Source organism: Myotis yumanensis, unplaced genomic scaffold (genome assembly GCF_028538775.1).
Source record: "Myotis yumanensis isolate MYYU_CA2020_CCGP unplaced genomic scaffold, mMyoYum1.0.hap1 SCAF_10, whole genome shotgun sequence".
In the NCBI taxonomy this organism is placed as follows: Eukaryota; Metazoa; Chordata; class Mammalia; order Chiroptera; family Vespertilionidae; genus Myotis; species Myotis yumanensis.
Window position 1 is genome coordinate 51,612,652 of NW_027223761.1, and position 17,692 is coordinate 51,630,343.

At 37.1% G+C, this 17,692-nt stretch overlaps 1 protein-coding gene across 3 annotated transcripts in view; it reads right to left on the reverse strand.

Moving 5' to 3' along the window:
• Positions 1-17,692, reverse strand: part of PRCP (prolylcarboxypeptidase) — a 67,770-nt gene that overhangs the window by 21,079 nt on the left and 28,999 nt on the right. For all 3 annotated transcript variants that reach the window (XM_070425721.1, XM_070425719.1, XM_070425720.1), the window contains exons 3-7: positions 9,681-9,821; positions 6,851-6,952; positions 3,207-3,388; positions 2,579-2,736; positions 1,689-1,861 (exon numbers count right to left, since the gene is read on the reverse strand). In XM_070425721.1, the coding sequence (XP_070281822.1) occupies positions 1,689-1,861; positions 2,579-2,736; positions 3,207-3,388; positions 6,851-6,952; positions 9,681-9,821 (756 nt within the window). The remainder of the gene's footprint in view (positions 1-1,688; positions 1,862-2,578; positions 2,737-3,206; positions 3,389-6,850; positions 6,953-9,680; positions 9,822-17,692) is intronic.

Here is a 17,692-nt window from a genome sequence, read left to right on the forward strand (position 1 = left end):
TGGCTACTTTCTGCTACTTTCTTGCTACACCTGTGACAGAAACCATATGGCCCACAAAGCCTAAAATATTTACTATCTAGTTCTTTACAGATATAACAAGAGAATTCCCCATGTTCTAACCATCTAACAATTCATTTGTTCTTCAGGTGGGCATAAAGATGCAGATGTAATTCTCACTTTGTATACAGAGTACAGAATTAAATCTGATAGCTGTCACACTATGGCCAGCAACCAACCCAAACCTTTAGTCAAGTCTTCTACTCCAGTCAATGTGCTAGATTAAATCCTAGGCTCTGAACAATGGGAGACCTGAGTTCAAATCCCACATCCACCACCCCCTTTGATGAGCTTAAATTTCCTCTCCATAAAACTGGGATTATAGCTCTTTTTCTCACAGTTTTTTTGTGAGGATTAAATGAGATAGTGTATATGAAAGTGCTTTATAAACAGTAAAATGATAAGGCATTATTACCACATAGACATATATGGAGACTGGTTCAGATTTAGTTTTTCTCATTATTTTGATTCATGAGAGAGATCTCCTCTTTTAAATAATTTTGTATTATCAAAATTCAATTTAATTCTGTACACATTTACCTCTGGCCTGCTATGTGCAAGACACCCACTAATCACTCCACTTTTTATTATTTATTTACTTATTTATTGATTTATCATTATTCTACTTTGTAGATAAAGATAAATATCTCTAATAGCAAATGACCTTGTTCCATTTCAGTTACAAAGTTTTAAGCAAGGTGTACATTTAATAGCTTAAAGGGACAGTTATATTAAAAGTGCTTTGAAACCTGGTTCTCATATTACCAATTCTATTCATATTTCCAGCACTCATTCTGGCTGTAGAGTCAGTCATATTCTCTATACTTAATAACCATCAAGTTGGCCGCTCTTTGCTTTTAAAACTAAGAGGAATGTTCTCTACAAATGAATGTTTTAAAAATAACACATACAATGATGAATTTTGGTATACAAGAACCCTAAAATGTATTACACTTTCCAGAATGTTTTCACATCCAGTATTTTATCTGATCCTCAGCACAGTCCCATGGAGAATTAAGTACCATTATTCCGTTCTGCAGAGGAAGACATGGAGGCTCGGAAGAAGAGAGCCTTGCCCAAGATCACACAGCTGCTATCAAAGATTCAGTCAGTGTTTTTTCCACTCTACCTTGCTGCATGTGGATCACCCCTTTATGATGTATGTAGCACTTAGAATACATAAGTAGTCAACTGAATCATAGTTTGTTATGAGAGCAGCTTCCACTCATTAAACACTGACCATATATTATATAGCTCTATGTGTCTCACATACATCACAAAGATTAAATAAATTGAATACGCTAAGTGCATAGCACAGGACTTGACACATAATAATTATCCCATTAACAGCAACTATTGGTCTCATTTCTAATTTGTATAACTCTGTAATCTATGCATTTTATCTCCATTATTCATATGAAGAAACTGAGGTTCCAAAAAGTTCAGTCACATGTCCAAGGTTGAGTAACCAGAAAGTGACAGAAGCCAGGATTCCTGCCCAGATTTGAGTAACTCCAGAGCCCCTTTGTCACTGAGATTTCCATTGATACTGGACGTCAGGGAATGCACACACACAAAAATGGAAAAGTATGTTATTGAAAGTGATTGAGGAAAGGACATTTTCCTGTTACCTTGATTGGCCAAGCAGGCAAAGGCTGTAAAAAGTTAGATTCGTAAGGGTAGTCCACCATTGCCAGATTTACCCAGGTTTCAGAGATCCAATCTTTCAAATGCTGAACATCATGAGCATTTTTTAATGGTGTACATAAGTGAAGGGCTTCAGAAAGCCAATCCAAGCCAGTACCTGCGAATGGTGAAACATAAGAAGCACTGCTCAACAAAAGGTTTTGTAGATTCTTCATTTGATATTTTAGAAAACTCAACCTTCTACACCACTTCTCCAAGAATATTTTTTCAACATCCATAAGATGTTTTCAGAGCAACTGCATAATCCCAGATAGACAAGTTGCCTATCCTCTGGAGTTTACCAGAATGCATACTTTTAATTAGTCCCTATTTTAAAGATACTATGGAAATGAATAAAAAATCAAGTGGAACTTTTCTATAGTATAGATCAATGAAAAGGCACAAACTAAAACTAAATAAAACAAATAGATATGTCTGACAAATATAGCATTGACAAAAGACAGCACACACACAAAAAAAAGACATACTATGCAATTCCAATGACTAAAAAATTCAAGAGCAAGCAAAATCAAGTTATGGTTTTAGAAGTCAGGATAGTGATTAGCCTGGGAAATGCCAAGATAGTGACTAGAAAGGGCACAAGAGGACTTCTGAGAGGATTTCTTGATCTAGATGCTAATTACACAACATATTTGCTTTGTGAAAATTCATCAAGCTATATATTTTGATTTGTATGCTTTTCAGAATGTTATATTTAAATATGTACGTTATACTTAAAAGTTTCTAGAAAATGTGGGAAATGTTGAATTTAACAAGTGAAAGGCAAAAAAAAAAAAAAAAACGACATTATTTCATTCTCTTAATTAAAGCTTACCATTTCTTGTGAGTCGATTAATGGCATCCCAGGACCTTTGGATGCTCTCTGAACAATTTGGGCCACTTCTCTTAAAATCCGTAGTTACAATTTTCATAAATACACCACAAGGTACTATATCTTCAAACTGCCAGATAGGGGCAGAGGCTGCAAGAGCTCTAAATGGTAATAAAATAATGAAAGAGAAAAGACGGGAAAAAGAAACTCATCAAATTCAAGTTTTTGTTTGTTAGTTTTGTTTTAATTCTCACCCGAGGACATGTTTAGAGAGAGGAAGGGAGACAGAGAGGAAAAGAGAAATACTAATCTGTGATGTTGCCTTCCCTATGCTCCCTGACTGGGAATCAAACCCCAAACTCAGGTATGTGCCCTGATCGGGAACCAAATTGGCAACCTTTCGGTGCATGGGAGGATGCTCACCCAACTGAGCCACCCCTGCCAGGCCAAATTCAAGTTTTAAATTTGAAACTGATTCTGAACAAAAATAGTGAAAAAATAACAGTTGTAAATGAGAAAGAAACTAGGAATCTCAGTACAATAGAATGGTACATGTTTTACCCAAAACAAATCTCTAAGTTTGCCTTGACAACCATTAAGAAGTACTCATGCCCAACCTAAATGCATTTACCCAACCACGATATGAGGATATTTCATCCTGAACCAGGCTGCAAGCATGCCACCATAAGAGCCCCCCAGGGCAATGAAAGGTTGATTTTCAGCTCCTGGAATTGTCCTTTTCAAGTGTTTGATTAACTCTGCAAAATCAGCTAGAGCTTGTTCCGATGTCAGAAAATTCAAGTGTCTGGAATCCTAAAGAAAAATAACAAAGAACATGGGTATAAATGTGCACATAATAGCAGCTTAGGCATAGCACAGATCCAGTAAAAAGCCAGAGTCAGATAAGCTTTTCTCCAAATAGAATTTCTAGGCAGTTGAGTTAAAATGCATAGTCAAAGTCATAGCAATGCTGATGTAAAGTAATTTTAAGTTTGTGGCAAGAACATAATGTATTTGCATTCAAATATAATTTCCATTAAATGCTATTTACCAAAGACCTTGTTGAGGTTGTAGAAACAACAGAAATAAACTGCAAATAATATTTAACAACAAATGTGATGGAATACAATACTAAACTTAAGGCAACTGCTGTATTACAATTTTATTTTAAATCTTCAAACATTTACATAAACTAAATCCTGTGGAAAACTAAAGAATCATTAGTAAATATAAAATCCATCCTTCTTTATCAGAAAAATTATTTGTTTGTTTACTGTATTTTTATTGATTTCAGAGAAGAAGGGAGAAGGAGAGAGAGATTGAAACATCAATGATGAGAGAGAATCATTGATCAGTTGCCTCCTGCATGCCCCCTACTGGAGATCAAGCTCATAACCTGGGCATGTGCCCTGACCCAGAATTGAACCATGACCATGTGGTTCATAGATCAATGCTCAACCACTGAGCCACATCGGCCAGGCTGTTTGCTGTTTGCTGTTTTGTTAATCCTCACTTGAGGATATTTTTCCATTGCTTTTCAGGGAGAGAGAAAGAGAGAGACACACTGACTGGCTGCTTCCCACACGCACCCTGACCAGGAGTGGGGAGTGAACCTGCAACCCAAGTATGTGCTCTTGACTGCAATTGAACCCGAGACCCTTCCATGCATAGGCCAACACTGTAACAACTAAGCAATACTGGCCAGGGAAGAAAAATTATTATTATGTCTAATATACCAACAACTGAAACAAATTAGTTTGCCTGATCTCAATAACATAAAATTAGAGTTAAAAAACAACAATTATGGCCGAAACCAGTTTGGCTCAGTGGATAGAGCGTCGGCCTGCGGACTGAGGGGTCCCAGGTTCGGTTCCCATCAAGGGCATGTGCCTTGGTTGCAGGCACATCCCTGGTGGGGGGTGTGCAGGAGGCGGCTGATCGATGTTTCTCTCTCATCGATGTTTCTGACTCTCTATCTCTCTCCCTTTCTCTCTGTAAAAAAATAATAAAATATTTTAAAAAACAACAACAACAATTATGGAGCAACTATTTTCAGGCATTGGAAAACAGAAACACAAGACCTTGATACCTCAGAAAAGGATATTCATAAAGTAAGTGCCATGATCATCTAGCTCTCTGCCTAGAGTCTTATTACACTAGGGCAGTGGTTGGCAAACTCATTAGTCAGCAGAGCCAAATATCAACAGTACAATGATTAAAATTTCTTTTGAGAGCCAAATTTTTTCAACTTAAACTATATAGGTAGGTACATTGTTATTAACTTAATTACGGTACTCCTAAGGCTTAGGAAGAGCCACATTCAAGGGGCCAAAGAGCAGCATGTGGCTCGCGAGCCGCAGTTTGTCGACCACGGCACTAGGGAAACTAATGAGATATCTCCCTTTAAAAGCTGAACACTAATTCCTCTCCCTTTGAACTTGGGCTGAACTTAGTGACTTGCTTCAAAGAAATAGATTGTGACAGAAGTGATACGTGACTTCCAATGTTAAGTCATAAAAAGCACTGTAAGTTTCACCTTGCTCTCTTGGATTGTCAACTTTGAGGGAAGCTAGTCGCCATGTCATGAAGCCACTCAAGTAGGCCTTGAGTGAGCCACTCAAGATAAACTGAGGCCTCTTGCTAACATCCAGTACCAGGTTGACACTAATGTGATCCTCCGTAAGTGGAGAGGGACCTCCAACCCCAGTCGAGCCTTCAGGTGACTCACGCACCAGCTGACATCTTAACTTCACAAGACCCCCTGAAACAGAACCACCTACCTGAGCCACTCTTAATTCCTTACCCACAGGAACTGTGAGATAATGTTTATTGTTGTTTTAAGTCACTAAGGTTTGAGGTACATTGGTACATAGCAAAAGATAACTGATACAGCTGTATACCTATATTAGGCTATTTGACCCTCATACTTTGGTCTCACCACTCTGACTCCTTCCATCATTTGGTACATCTTTCCTATGTATGTCACCTACTCCTTTAGCCTTCTGACTTCTTACCTCCCCTCTCATTGCTTAGCACTATTCTTTACGTGTTTTCACGGAATTATACATATTTATATGACATTTTTTTCCAATCCTTGCATAATATTTGTAATATCCTACAGGCAATTGACAAATTCTGTGAGCACACAAAAAGAAAAAAATTATTAAAGAGAGCTCTTAGCTCCATTTAACTAACAAAGTATGAACCATAGGGTCCTAAGAGAGGAGGTTATGTTTCTATCTGCAACAAGCTGACTACTTCCCAATGACTTCAGGAACTGTCAACTCCCCTAATCAGATAATTATGCAAAATAATAAGCTAAAATATATAGTTTCCCATGCAAACCAACAAATATCAACAAATTGTTCTGCTTTTCATTTATAACATGAAGACGTTTTGTTTATTTATAATACAAGGTAATAAAACCTCTGAGAACAAAAATAAAATACTCCTTTCAAAACAGGCAGCTGAGAAAAATAATTGACCCCAAGTTCTTCTAACTTAGAGTTCCTCAAAAGCATGGTATGTGTATACTGTTGGCATGTATGATGATCTTAGGGTTTACACAAACACTTTAAATGTAATACTTGTTTTAATATAATTTAGAAAAAAATAACTGGTACATAAAACCCTTGTTAAGTTAGTGTTAACTTTGAAAAGTGAGCTGTTTAAAGAAAAATATGAAATAAATAATAGTGCACATGGCAAAATAATATAGCCAGAATCACAGGATATTATAGGAATGACTCAGTTGAGGAAAAAGGGCCCTGGTTTATTAGGTGTAGAGTCTATGGCCAAGGCCAAAGCTCCTTATGAGAACAGGAAAGGCCAAAAGGGAATCCAAGTGGCCAATTGGCCACGCTGAATCATAGAGATTGTTTGTCCTTATTTTACTGAAAAACACCTTATTAAACAAACATTTCAGTTCCCATTATATTTTTTCCAATGGTAGACCCAATATTTTAAGTGTATAATTTGCTGACATTTTTGAAACAATGAAAAGTTCCCTCCACAGTCTCTGGAGCCATAGATTAAGGTTTGCCTGAGGAAGGCTAGCCTCATCACACTGAGTTAAAAGCTGATCAACATTAGAAATGATAATAATATGGTTTTAAAGAGTCTCAATCTGTTCAAACTGTATATAAAAGTGAAAGATTAAGTATAAATTATTGAAATTTTAGGTAGTTCAAGTTAAAGCTTTCATTTCTTTCTTAAAAGAAAAATGTTCTAAAATTTTAAAAACTTTTAAACTTAAAAATAAAAAAGCATACTTACCCGGAATGCGTCGGCACCAAAGGGTAGAGACTGTCCATAGTATCTATGTTCAGCAAACACCAACATAGCTTTCAGTTCCTCAGCCACATCCCACATGAACCCCTAGAAAGAAATTACAAATTCAGAGGATAATATCAGGATATGAAAAAAGTTATTAAACCTTTTTGCAACTCATATGAAACCGATGTTAAATAGACCAAAAAGAGCTCTCTGAGAACCACATAATTTACGTTTGTTCTACAGATAAATGGTATCATTGCTGTTTCACTGTTGCACAACAATCTCACTGTATTAAAGTAAAACAATTAAAAATAAAACCAAGTTGCTCAACCACAACTCATTTCAACTCTCCTTATTCTGACACTCTAGTCATAGAATCAACATTATGTCTAAAATAGTCTTCAAGTTGTACTGTGTGCCAAATAGTCTAAGAAAGAGCTGAGGATGTCTCATTCCACGGCCTACTCATTTAGAACATAAAAGAGAAAAGAGTACAAATAAGCATACTGGACTCATTTGCATTTTATATTAATCTTATTTACTTGAAAATAAATAGTAACTAGTTCGGGAGTAATGGGGGGATAAGGACACAAATGTAATACCTTAATCAATAAAGAAATTTTAAAAAAATAAATAAATAGTAACTAGCAATAGCTAATATTAATTGAGTGCTTACAATGTGTCAGGCACTGTTCTGAACACTTTATATGTATCAATTCACTCAATTTGCACAACAATCTAGAGCAGTGGTTCTCAACTTTCTGGCCCTTTAAATACAGTTCCTCATGTTGTGACCCAACCATAAAATTATCTTCGTTGCTACTTCATAACTGTAATGTTGCTACTGTTATGAATTGTAATGTAAATATCTGATATGCAGGATGGTCTTAGGCGACCCCTGTGAAAGGGTCGTTCCACTGCCAAAGGGGTCAAGACCCACAGGTTGAAGAACCGCTGATCTAGAGATATGCATTTTGATTATTGCCATTTTACAGACAAGGTCACTGAGGCACAAGAGTTTAAATAACCTGGGTTGCAATATTTGCTTATATGTGTGTCTTACCCAACCAGCCTATGAGCTGCTTAAGGGTAAGGGCCATCCATCAAAACAGTCGGACCCTCTGTGGAGTTAACCCCAAGCTTTGCAAAGAAACAATTTAATTGGACTGATTCACACTGTAATAAGTGATTAATTCGCCTTAACTTCAGGGGTATTTTTATTTTTCAAAAGAGGTCTATGTAATATAGTAACATTTAATAAAATTATGTGGCAGCATTGCTCTAAGTGCCTGATTCTTATTTAATTCTCACAATAACTTTACAGACATTATTACCATACCCATTTAACAGACGAGAAAACTGAGGCAAAATCAAAATTCAAGCCTTATCAGTCTGGCTGAAGTCTTCATTCTTGACTACAATGATATACTGTCTCTCCATAAATGAATTACCAGACTATGTGAATGTGCAACTGGAACATTTTAGGAAGTAAAGGACCCAGAATCCATCTTTCTAGAATCTGGCTCTAGTCAGTTCTCTGAAACTGTTCCTACACTATCTATTCCTTTCTACCACTTCTGAGGTCAGAGATTCTCCAGCAAGCCTTCAATCATACCGCAGTGTCAGTGAGGGAAGTGGTGGCAGTGGTGGCCTTGGCATAAAAGGGAAGTCACACAGGAAAAAGAAAGGGCTACAAAGCAGACTCGGTTGTTTCATAGAAAACCAGAGCAGGAATCTGACAGAAAATAAGTTCTGATTTCATTTGTCTCCGATCTAAGAGAAACAGACATCCTAGCATCTCATTTCTCAGAAAATTATTTTATTTTCAAGTAACATATTTAGACTCTTAACATTCCTAAGGAAATTATCATAAATGTGGTGTGCAAATAACACAGTATGATTGGGTTCATACCTTTGCTTTCAATTCAGTTCAGTTCAACATTTACTGAGACCTCCTGAATACCAGGCACCATGCCAGATAACAGCAGTGGAGAAAACATGATTTCATCCCCACTTTAAGGTAATTCACAGATTAGGTTTTGGGTAGAAAGTTGACATTTTCTTGTCATAGCTCTGGCACATTATAAAGGAAAATTTCATGTGTCCTAAATTAAGTTTTGTTAATGGACTTAAGTATTATTATAAAAGATAATACAAAACATACAAAGGAAAGCAAGCTAACAACTATACCATTTTGACCCTCATAAACATAAGAAAAATGGTAAAACAGTGAAGCTAAATTAAAATATAGCTATAACTTTACCTTTGTCCATTCCTATTTGACAATTAAACTTGTATTTTTATTTGCTTTGATCAGGTTTTATTCATTCACTCATTTAACAAATATTTATTTAGCACCTACTATATACCTAGCAGTCCTGGACTCTGAGAATATAATACTGAATATACAAAAATATGTGCCTTTGTATTTACATTCCAGAGACCATAATAAAAGTAAAATAACTGTATGCCATAACATTCCTGTTCCCATTTTCTTAATATTTTTATTCATTCAAAAAAGAAGGTAGGGTTTCAAAAAAAAATTTTTTTTAATTCAACTGTCTAAATATAGTATTTCATTATTTCATGTGAAATTCTTTAAGGCAAAATATGCAGGCTTAGTGGACATCAGTATTTATTCTTTTGTGAACTGCCTATTCATGGTATTTTGGGTTTCTTTTCTATTTTTTTCTATTGAGTTTATCTTCTTGTTATTTTTTTAAAGAGCTTCACAATTAAGGACAATAATACTTGGTCATATATGCTGCAAAATACTTTTCCAGTTTATCATGATAAATAGAGCATAGGAACTTCACAAATCTGCACATACCGTATTGTTGCAAAACCAGATAATGTCCCCTTCGTTACCAGTGTAGAAAAGTATTGATCCACCCTCTTTCCTCCAGTGTTGATCAGCTATTAGGTACCGCTGATTAAAAGTTTTATCATTCTTAAATCCAAAATGATCAATCTATGACAAAAACAAAAACAGACAAGACACATATTTCAAAGAAAAGTGATTAAATGAGATAAACAAAAAAATAATTAAATGTATTCTTCTATTAAAATCAACCTAAGGTACAAAAATTATACTTCATTTGATTTTACTATTAGTAGTAATATTGAGAGTTATTTTTTATATTGTAAGATGAAACAAATTATTTTCTTTATATTGCAAGATAGCAATGTTGTTGGTAGTCAAGATTTTCAGTATAAGGGAAAAGATACAATTATAAAATCAAATAGCTACTTTAAAACACATTGATGTTAAAATTAAATTGGAAATACTGATGTGAACCCATTATTTTTTCTAAATTTTTATTGGGGTGGTACTGGTTATAAAATTATATAGGTTTCAAGTGTACAATTCTATATTACACCATCTCCCAAAGGTAAGTCTCCCGTCTCCATTTATCCCCCTGTACCTTCTCCTACATACTCCCCCACCCCCTTTCCCGCTGGTAATCACCATACTGTTGTTTGTGTATATGAGTTGTTGTTTCCCACCCCAGCCCCTTAATCCCTTCACCTTTTTCATCCAAACCCCCAAACTCCACCCCTCTGACTGTTGTCAGTCTGTTTTTGTATTTATGATTCAGTTTCTATTTTGTGAGGCCATTAATTTTTAAAATCTCATTATCCAAACTTTCAAAATATCAAAATTCAAAAACGAAATAGACCACTGAAAAGGTCTATAAACATTGTCACTCCAGTAACACTTGATATTTCAAGGGCCAGGATTTTAGTGTCTAATACCATTCCCCACTAAAAGGAACTAGGGCTTGTTAGTGATGTGTCTGACTAACATTTGGGTCAAGGAAGCTAGTAAATGAAGCTATGTCTCTTGCTGTTCAAGAAAGCAAGAAAGTGCTCAAAAATTAATGGAGTTATGTCTAACAGGTATAGGAACCAACTAGAAAAGATTATCACTGGGTAAAGTTTTAACAAGTTGAATATAAAATAAACTGAGCATAAAGAGAATAATAGTAGTTGATCAAAATATTCAATTCATGAAAATTCATTAGTCCATAAGGGTATCAAAGAAGAGAAAGCAAGAAAAATATGCATTTGTTAGCATTTAAGGTGTCTATTAAACCAACTCCTTTGAAATTGGAATACAAAAGAGTAAAGAACTCAACATTTAACCTGCCTTTTCCAAACAATTATATTTCAGTGTACCAAATAGTCCCAGTTGATGAAAAAGAACTCTGTTCAATCAAATGTCAGCCATTGCAGAAGCAATGACAGAAACAGAAAAATCATAGTTTTGTAATCCCTAATGAAGTTACTGACTCAGGTAAAAATTACCAAATGGTGCTAAAAGCATTAGGAGAGTGAATGATAGAGAAATGAATGTTCATATTAGTGCCAAAGTAATATCATAGAGAATACTGCATTTTCACAAAGAGAAAATGTAACTTCACAATGGAAGGATCAGGCTAGCATCACCTTAATCTAGTAATCAATGTGAGTGAGCACCACTAACAGTGAGATAGGCAGGGGTTTTGTATCTCTTCCCATGGTACAACACGAAGCACGAATCACCTATGATGAATTCTTTTTTGTTTTTTTCTGCTAAATTGTCCTTCAAAAGACTTTATCAATTTACATTTCTACTAACAGTCTATGAATGCCTGCTTCCCTACATCTTCATCAACACTGGATAACATTAGTCTTTAAGATTTTTGCCAATCTGAAGGGCGTAAAAACATTTTAAAAAGCAAATTCTTGATAAATTACTGAGTTTGAACATTTTTCCAGATGTTTACTTGCAATTAATATTCCCTTTAAAATATATATATATTATTGATTTTTTACAGAGAGGAAGGGAGAGGGATAGAGAGTTAGAAACATTGATGAGAGAGAAACACCGATCAGCTGCCTCCTGCACATTCCCCACTGGGGATGTGCCCACAACCAAGGTACATGCCCTTGACAGGAATCGAACCTGGGACCTTTGAGTCCACAGGCCGACGCTCTATCCACTGAGCCAAACTGGTTAGGGCAATATTCCCTCTTTTGTGAATTGCTTATTTGTAGCCTTTGTCCACTTCTCAATTGGAATATTGGTGTTTTAATTAGTCAGTTTGCAGGTGTTTGTTTGTTTTTTAAATCCTCACCCAAGGATATTTTCCCATTGATCTTTTAGAGAGAGAGTAAGAGAGAAGGAAAGACAGAGAGAAACACATTGATTGGTTGCCTCCACATGAGCCCTGACTGGGGCCCAGGTGGGGAGGAGCCTATACCTGCCCTTGACCAGAATTGAACCTGGGACCCTTGGGTCTGTAGGCCAACGCTCTATCTACTGAGCCAAACCGGCTAGAGCTGCAGGTGTTCTTTATAGAAATTATGGATATTAAGTCTATGGCTGTTTTTGCTTACCTCGACTTTATTTAAAGTATTATTTGCTGTGTGAAGTATTGGAGGAGGGCCACCTTTCTATCAAGCGTTATGTTCCTGTGTGGAAGGAGGTCTACCTGCCCATGTGGAAGGCTCCTGGCCTCTTGCCCCATCTTCTAGGTCTTCCTCAAGGGAAAAAGAACAACTCGACTTGTTGAAAACTTTGGCGAAAACACTCAGCTCAGTCCCATCCTCTGTCCTCTCTGTGAAAACGCACTCATCCTTCTCTGTTCCTCCACACCATGAGTGTTACAGGGGCAAGCCCTCACAGGCTGACCTCAGGGGTGAAATATCAGCAAACCTGCTTCCCTAGCAGACCCCAGCCATGTGGTCCAGTATCAGTTGTGGTGGTAATAAGAGTAATATTTATATTTCCATCTGCCACACTCCTGTGTCTATCTCTTAATAGGTTCTTGTGTCAGTTATACTCCAAACAGAAAACAGAAGGCACATTCAAATTAGAATAATTCAGGAGACTTAATAAAGGGACTATTTACGAAGGTGTGGGCAGAGCATAGGGGAGATAAGCAGGATAGTGCAGCAACCTATGGGAGGTACAGCAGAGCTTTTACCACTCCTAGGCCTAAAAGGGTGAATGGGATGGGGGGATGGCTACTGAAATCCAGAAGAGGATCCTGTAGAGCTAGCTGCCCTCAGATGAGGGACACAGGCAGCTTGAGTCAGCGTGCAGGGAGGAAGCCAGAGAAACAAATACCCTGACGGTTCTCTTCTTCCCCTCTGTCACCAAGAATATAAACTTCAAGCTACATAAACATAGTTTCTTTCCAAAACCTAATGGCTTAGAATACTAGGGGCATTGTGCCCTCTGCTGTTGATAATTGGGACCTACATGCCACTTCCAACTCTGCCTCCTGAAGAGTTTTATAAATCACATGAAAGGGGACAAGGGCCTTCGAAACTATTTGATCTGTGCTGTTTAGCTGAAGAAACTAGGCTCAAAGGTCAAGTGACTTTGTCACAAGTCAGAAGCAGAGCTGTAACTTTTAATTATTTTTGTAATTTGGTTTATGTGGTCTAAGCAATTTTAAAGAGATGCTTCCGTCCTTCACCTTGCAGAGGAAAGATCCATGAGATGAGCAAGGTACAAAAAGAACATTCTTTAAATAAAGTTCATTGTGACAAAAATAATGATCTGGACTTGAGAACTCAAAAATGAAGTTCACATACAGAAAAGCCTATGAGAACATTACATCTGGTAGACACAGTTTTGGTGGCAATTTCGGAACAACAGGGGTAAGGGGGACAGAGTATCTACTATGTGCCTGGCACCATGCTGGTGCTTTCCACAGATCACTATCATCCTCCCAGTCACCCTCTGGGGCACTTTCATTATGCCAGTATTACAATAAGGATGTTGAAGCTCAAAGAGGTCAGATAACTAGACCAAGGTAACATCCTATATAATAAACGGGTAATATGCAAATCAACCAAACAGCAGAAGGACCAGTAGCTATGATGTGCACTGACCAACAGGGGGCAGATGCTCAACGCAGGAGCTGCCGCTCAGCCACAAGCCAGGCTGATGGCTGGCGAGCACAGCGGCGGTGGCGAGAGCCTCTCCAGCCTCCCATAGCACTAAGGGTGTCCCACGAGGGCTCCCAGACTGCTAAAGGGCATAGGCCAGGCTGAGGGGATCCCCCCACCCCCCCCCCCCCCCCCCCCCGCCGCCAAGGGCATAATGTCGTGCACTGGGCCTCTAGTAACTAATAAATAAAAGTCAAATACAATTATTTTTCATGTGCTTTTATCCCCTAGCCAATCCTACCTCCAACAAAAGCCTGCTTTTGTCAGTATTACACTATTGTAGACAGGGGCTGAGTACAAAGTTCAAACTTTGTTAAGGGACACTAGGGTATCTGTCTCCTAAATCTGCAAAATGAAGAACATATCCCCCAGCCATTTACTAATGGTTACACTGAAGAATATGTAGAATATCAGTGTTTTCAGTGACCTGACTCAGTAATTGTTACTATACTGCTACTTTTAACTCATTTAATTGGGCCACTGATAAGAAACAGAATCACACTGACTCTCACTCAGTAGCCTTTAGTTTTAGAAACTCAGTATACAATTGGTTTTATCTATGGGCACAGATATATGATAGCAGCTAAGTGAAATTTTACTAAAGATATGAAAAGTTGCCAAAACCGGTTTGGCTCAGTGGATAGAGCATCGGCCTGCGGACTGAAGGGTCCCAGGTTTGATTCCGGTCAAGGGCATGTACCTGGGTTGCGGGCACATCCCCAGTAGGAGATGTGCAGGAGGCGGCTGATCGATGTTTCTCTCTCATCGATGTTTCTAGCTCTCTATCTCTCTCCCTTCCTCTCTGTAAAAAATCAATAAAATATATTTAAAAAAAAAAAAAAGATATGAAAAGTATACTCAGAGATATACAGGACAAAGAAATGGACTCACTCCTCCAATAAATCAAAGCACCTTGAAGGAGGGCACTCTGGTTTCCATTTCTAATCCAGAAATGCGAAAATGAAATAAGATCCTTTTTCTTCCATTTGATATGTGTCTTATATTAATTCTGCAACTGTGGCATTACATTTAGAGTTCCTAAATGTAGAGAATGATACCATTTCTAGGTAAGCTTGATCTCCTCTTCAAGGAGAGGGAAGGGCACAATTTTCAAAGAAGGGACCACAACCTGGAAGGAAGGTGAGGTTTAGGTAAGTCCTAGCCCAGTGATGGCAAAACTTTTGAGCTCGGCATGTCAGCATTTTGAAAAACCCTAACTTAACTCTGGTGCCGTGTCGCATATAGAAATTTTTTGATATTTGCAACCATAGTAATACAAAGATTTATATTTTTTATATTTATTTTATATATTTAAATGCCATTTAACAAAGAAAAATCAACCAAAAAAATGAGTTCGCGTGTCACCTCTGACATGCGTGTCATAGGTTCGCCATCACTGCCCTAGCCTATAGCTCAGCGGTTCTCATCCTTCCTAATGCTGCGACCCTTTAATACAGTTCCTCATGTTGTGGTGACCCCCAATTTCATTGTTACAAATTGAACATAATTAAAGCAGTGATTAATCACAAGAACAATATGTAATTATATATGTGTTTTCCAATGGTCTTAGGCGACCCACAGGTTGAGAACCACTGCAGCTGGAAGGGGTAGATATCTACAAGTAGAGTCCTACTAAGTTAAGTTGTCCCTTATACAGTAGTAGCCCCAGAGCTGGGACAAGATGGGAGAGCAAGCCATATCTTAGGAGTCAGGTCATGGATGACTCCCATTAATTTCCACCTCATATGTCAGGGCCATTAAAAAGTCCTGCTTAAGTGTTTACCTTTGTTTATCTCTACTATGAAGCTATCAGGAAGAACTGGAGACTTTTAAAGAAAAGGAAGATAGTATTCCTTGAGGACAGTGCAATAGTGACAAGGGAAATGGTCCCAAGTCCCCCTCTAAGACAAAGGTGAATATAAAAAGAATTGTCCTTCCCCTCCCACAGAGAAGCTCTCTTCATTGCCAATCTTAACAGGTCTAGTTTCCATTTTCACAAAGAAGGTGAGAGTTCCTTCAGATATACCCTTCAAATAAAGCCATTGTTCCATGTAGTAAGACACTGCTCTTCTTTACACACACCTTATGTTCATATTAACCAGGAAATGATATTCCCTCCTTCTATACTTTCTTGATAACCTTCCCCGAACTATAAAAAGAAGGCTCTTATTTAAAGAGAAATGACCAGGGGAAAGGAAGAAAAGGAGAGGCTTGGGGGAGTCCACCATCGAAAATTTTGGCTAAGTGTAGCCTCCTATACTTATAAACGGATAGTTAGAAAGGCAAGAACACAATAGCTACCACAGTGCTTCTGTACAAGACAGATACTTTATAATTATTAGATAAGTGCAGTTCAAATCTTCCAAATCAGTAGTTCCCCACATTTCTTGTTATGTTAAAATTTTCATAGACATGTTCTATCTTAGTACCTGGTGCTTGAGAAAATATATAAGAAGCTATTATAAATTCAATAGTAGTATAAATTAATATCATACAACAAAATCAAATTATATTTTTAAAATGTACTTGGTAGGAAATGGATTCAAACACCTGCTCCAATAGCTGATCAGTACTCACTAACCCCCTTTTCCCTCACCAAGGACTGTGGGTTCCAAACAGGGAGTCACATTCTAATTTACCAAAATTAGAATGCCCTCGAGAACCCTGAAATATTCCAGTAAATCAAGAAACAACATGTTTTGTCAAACAAGAGTTAAGTGTTTCATCAGATAAAGATTCCAGTATCACCTGATGACTAAACAACTCCAGAAAGCACCACATGATCAAAAATTTCCGACTTTTGTGCCACTAGAATTACCTGGTTACAACATAAGCTCCCAAATTAGAGATAACGTGCTGCTGTGATTATGAAACACATAAATATTACATCATAAAAGTTCGGCCATCAGAGGGCGCTGTAGTATAAGAAATAAAGTAGGAGAGACCATGAAGGTTTAAATAGATTCATAATATTTTAGGACAGGAGGGAATTTAGATATTCAGTCCAAACTCTTAAATGAAAAAACTGAGATCCAGAAATGCCAATTATTTTAAATCTTTCTTTTTAAAATAAAGATATATTCACATCATTCAAATATGGCATTCATCATCATTTTTAAAGTCAGGGATTAAAATTTACCCTGTTAGAAGTCAGGATAGTCGTTATCCTTGTAGGGGGGAAGTGACTCTAAGAAAAAAAATGAAGGGATTCTGTAATAAGATAGTGCATTTTTCAATATGTATAATAAGATAATTAACAAATAGCTTTGTTACTATTTAAGCTTTCCTTTAAGATATATTTTATATTTTAAGATTTCTTTTATAATGTACATAAGGTGTTTATATTTCACTATAGTCAACTGTAAATTATATTGCACCAAGTCACATCTATATTAAATGTTTCTTTCATTTAAAAATATGTGTTGAGTACTCTTAAGTGACAGACATTAAGGAAAGAGAACTGAATAAGATACAATTCCATCTCTCAAGTTCTGAATCTAACAAAAGGAATGAACATACTAATAGACAATTGCATGATGGTGTGATTAGGTTCTATATACAAAGTGCTGTAGAAGCTCAGTAGAGGTTACTATCCTGCCTGAGAAAATCATGGAATGCTGCACCAAGGAGGTGACATCTGAGCTGAACCCTGACAAGAAACAAGATTTTTTTTCAGCCCTAAATGGTTTGGCTCAGGGGACAGAGTGTCGGCCTGCAGACTAAAGGGTCCCAGATTCAATTCTGGTCAAGGGCATGTACCTTGGTTGCGGGCTCATCCCCAGTAGGGGGTGTGTAGGAGGCAGCTGATGATGTTTCTCTCTTATCAATGTTTCTAACTGTCTATCCCTCTCCCTTCCTCTCTGTAAAAAATTAATAAATTTAAAAAATAAATAAAAA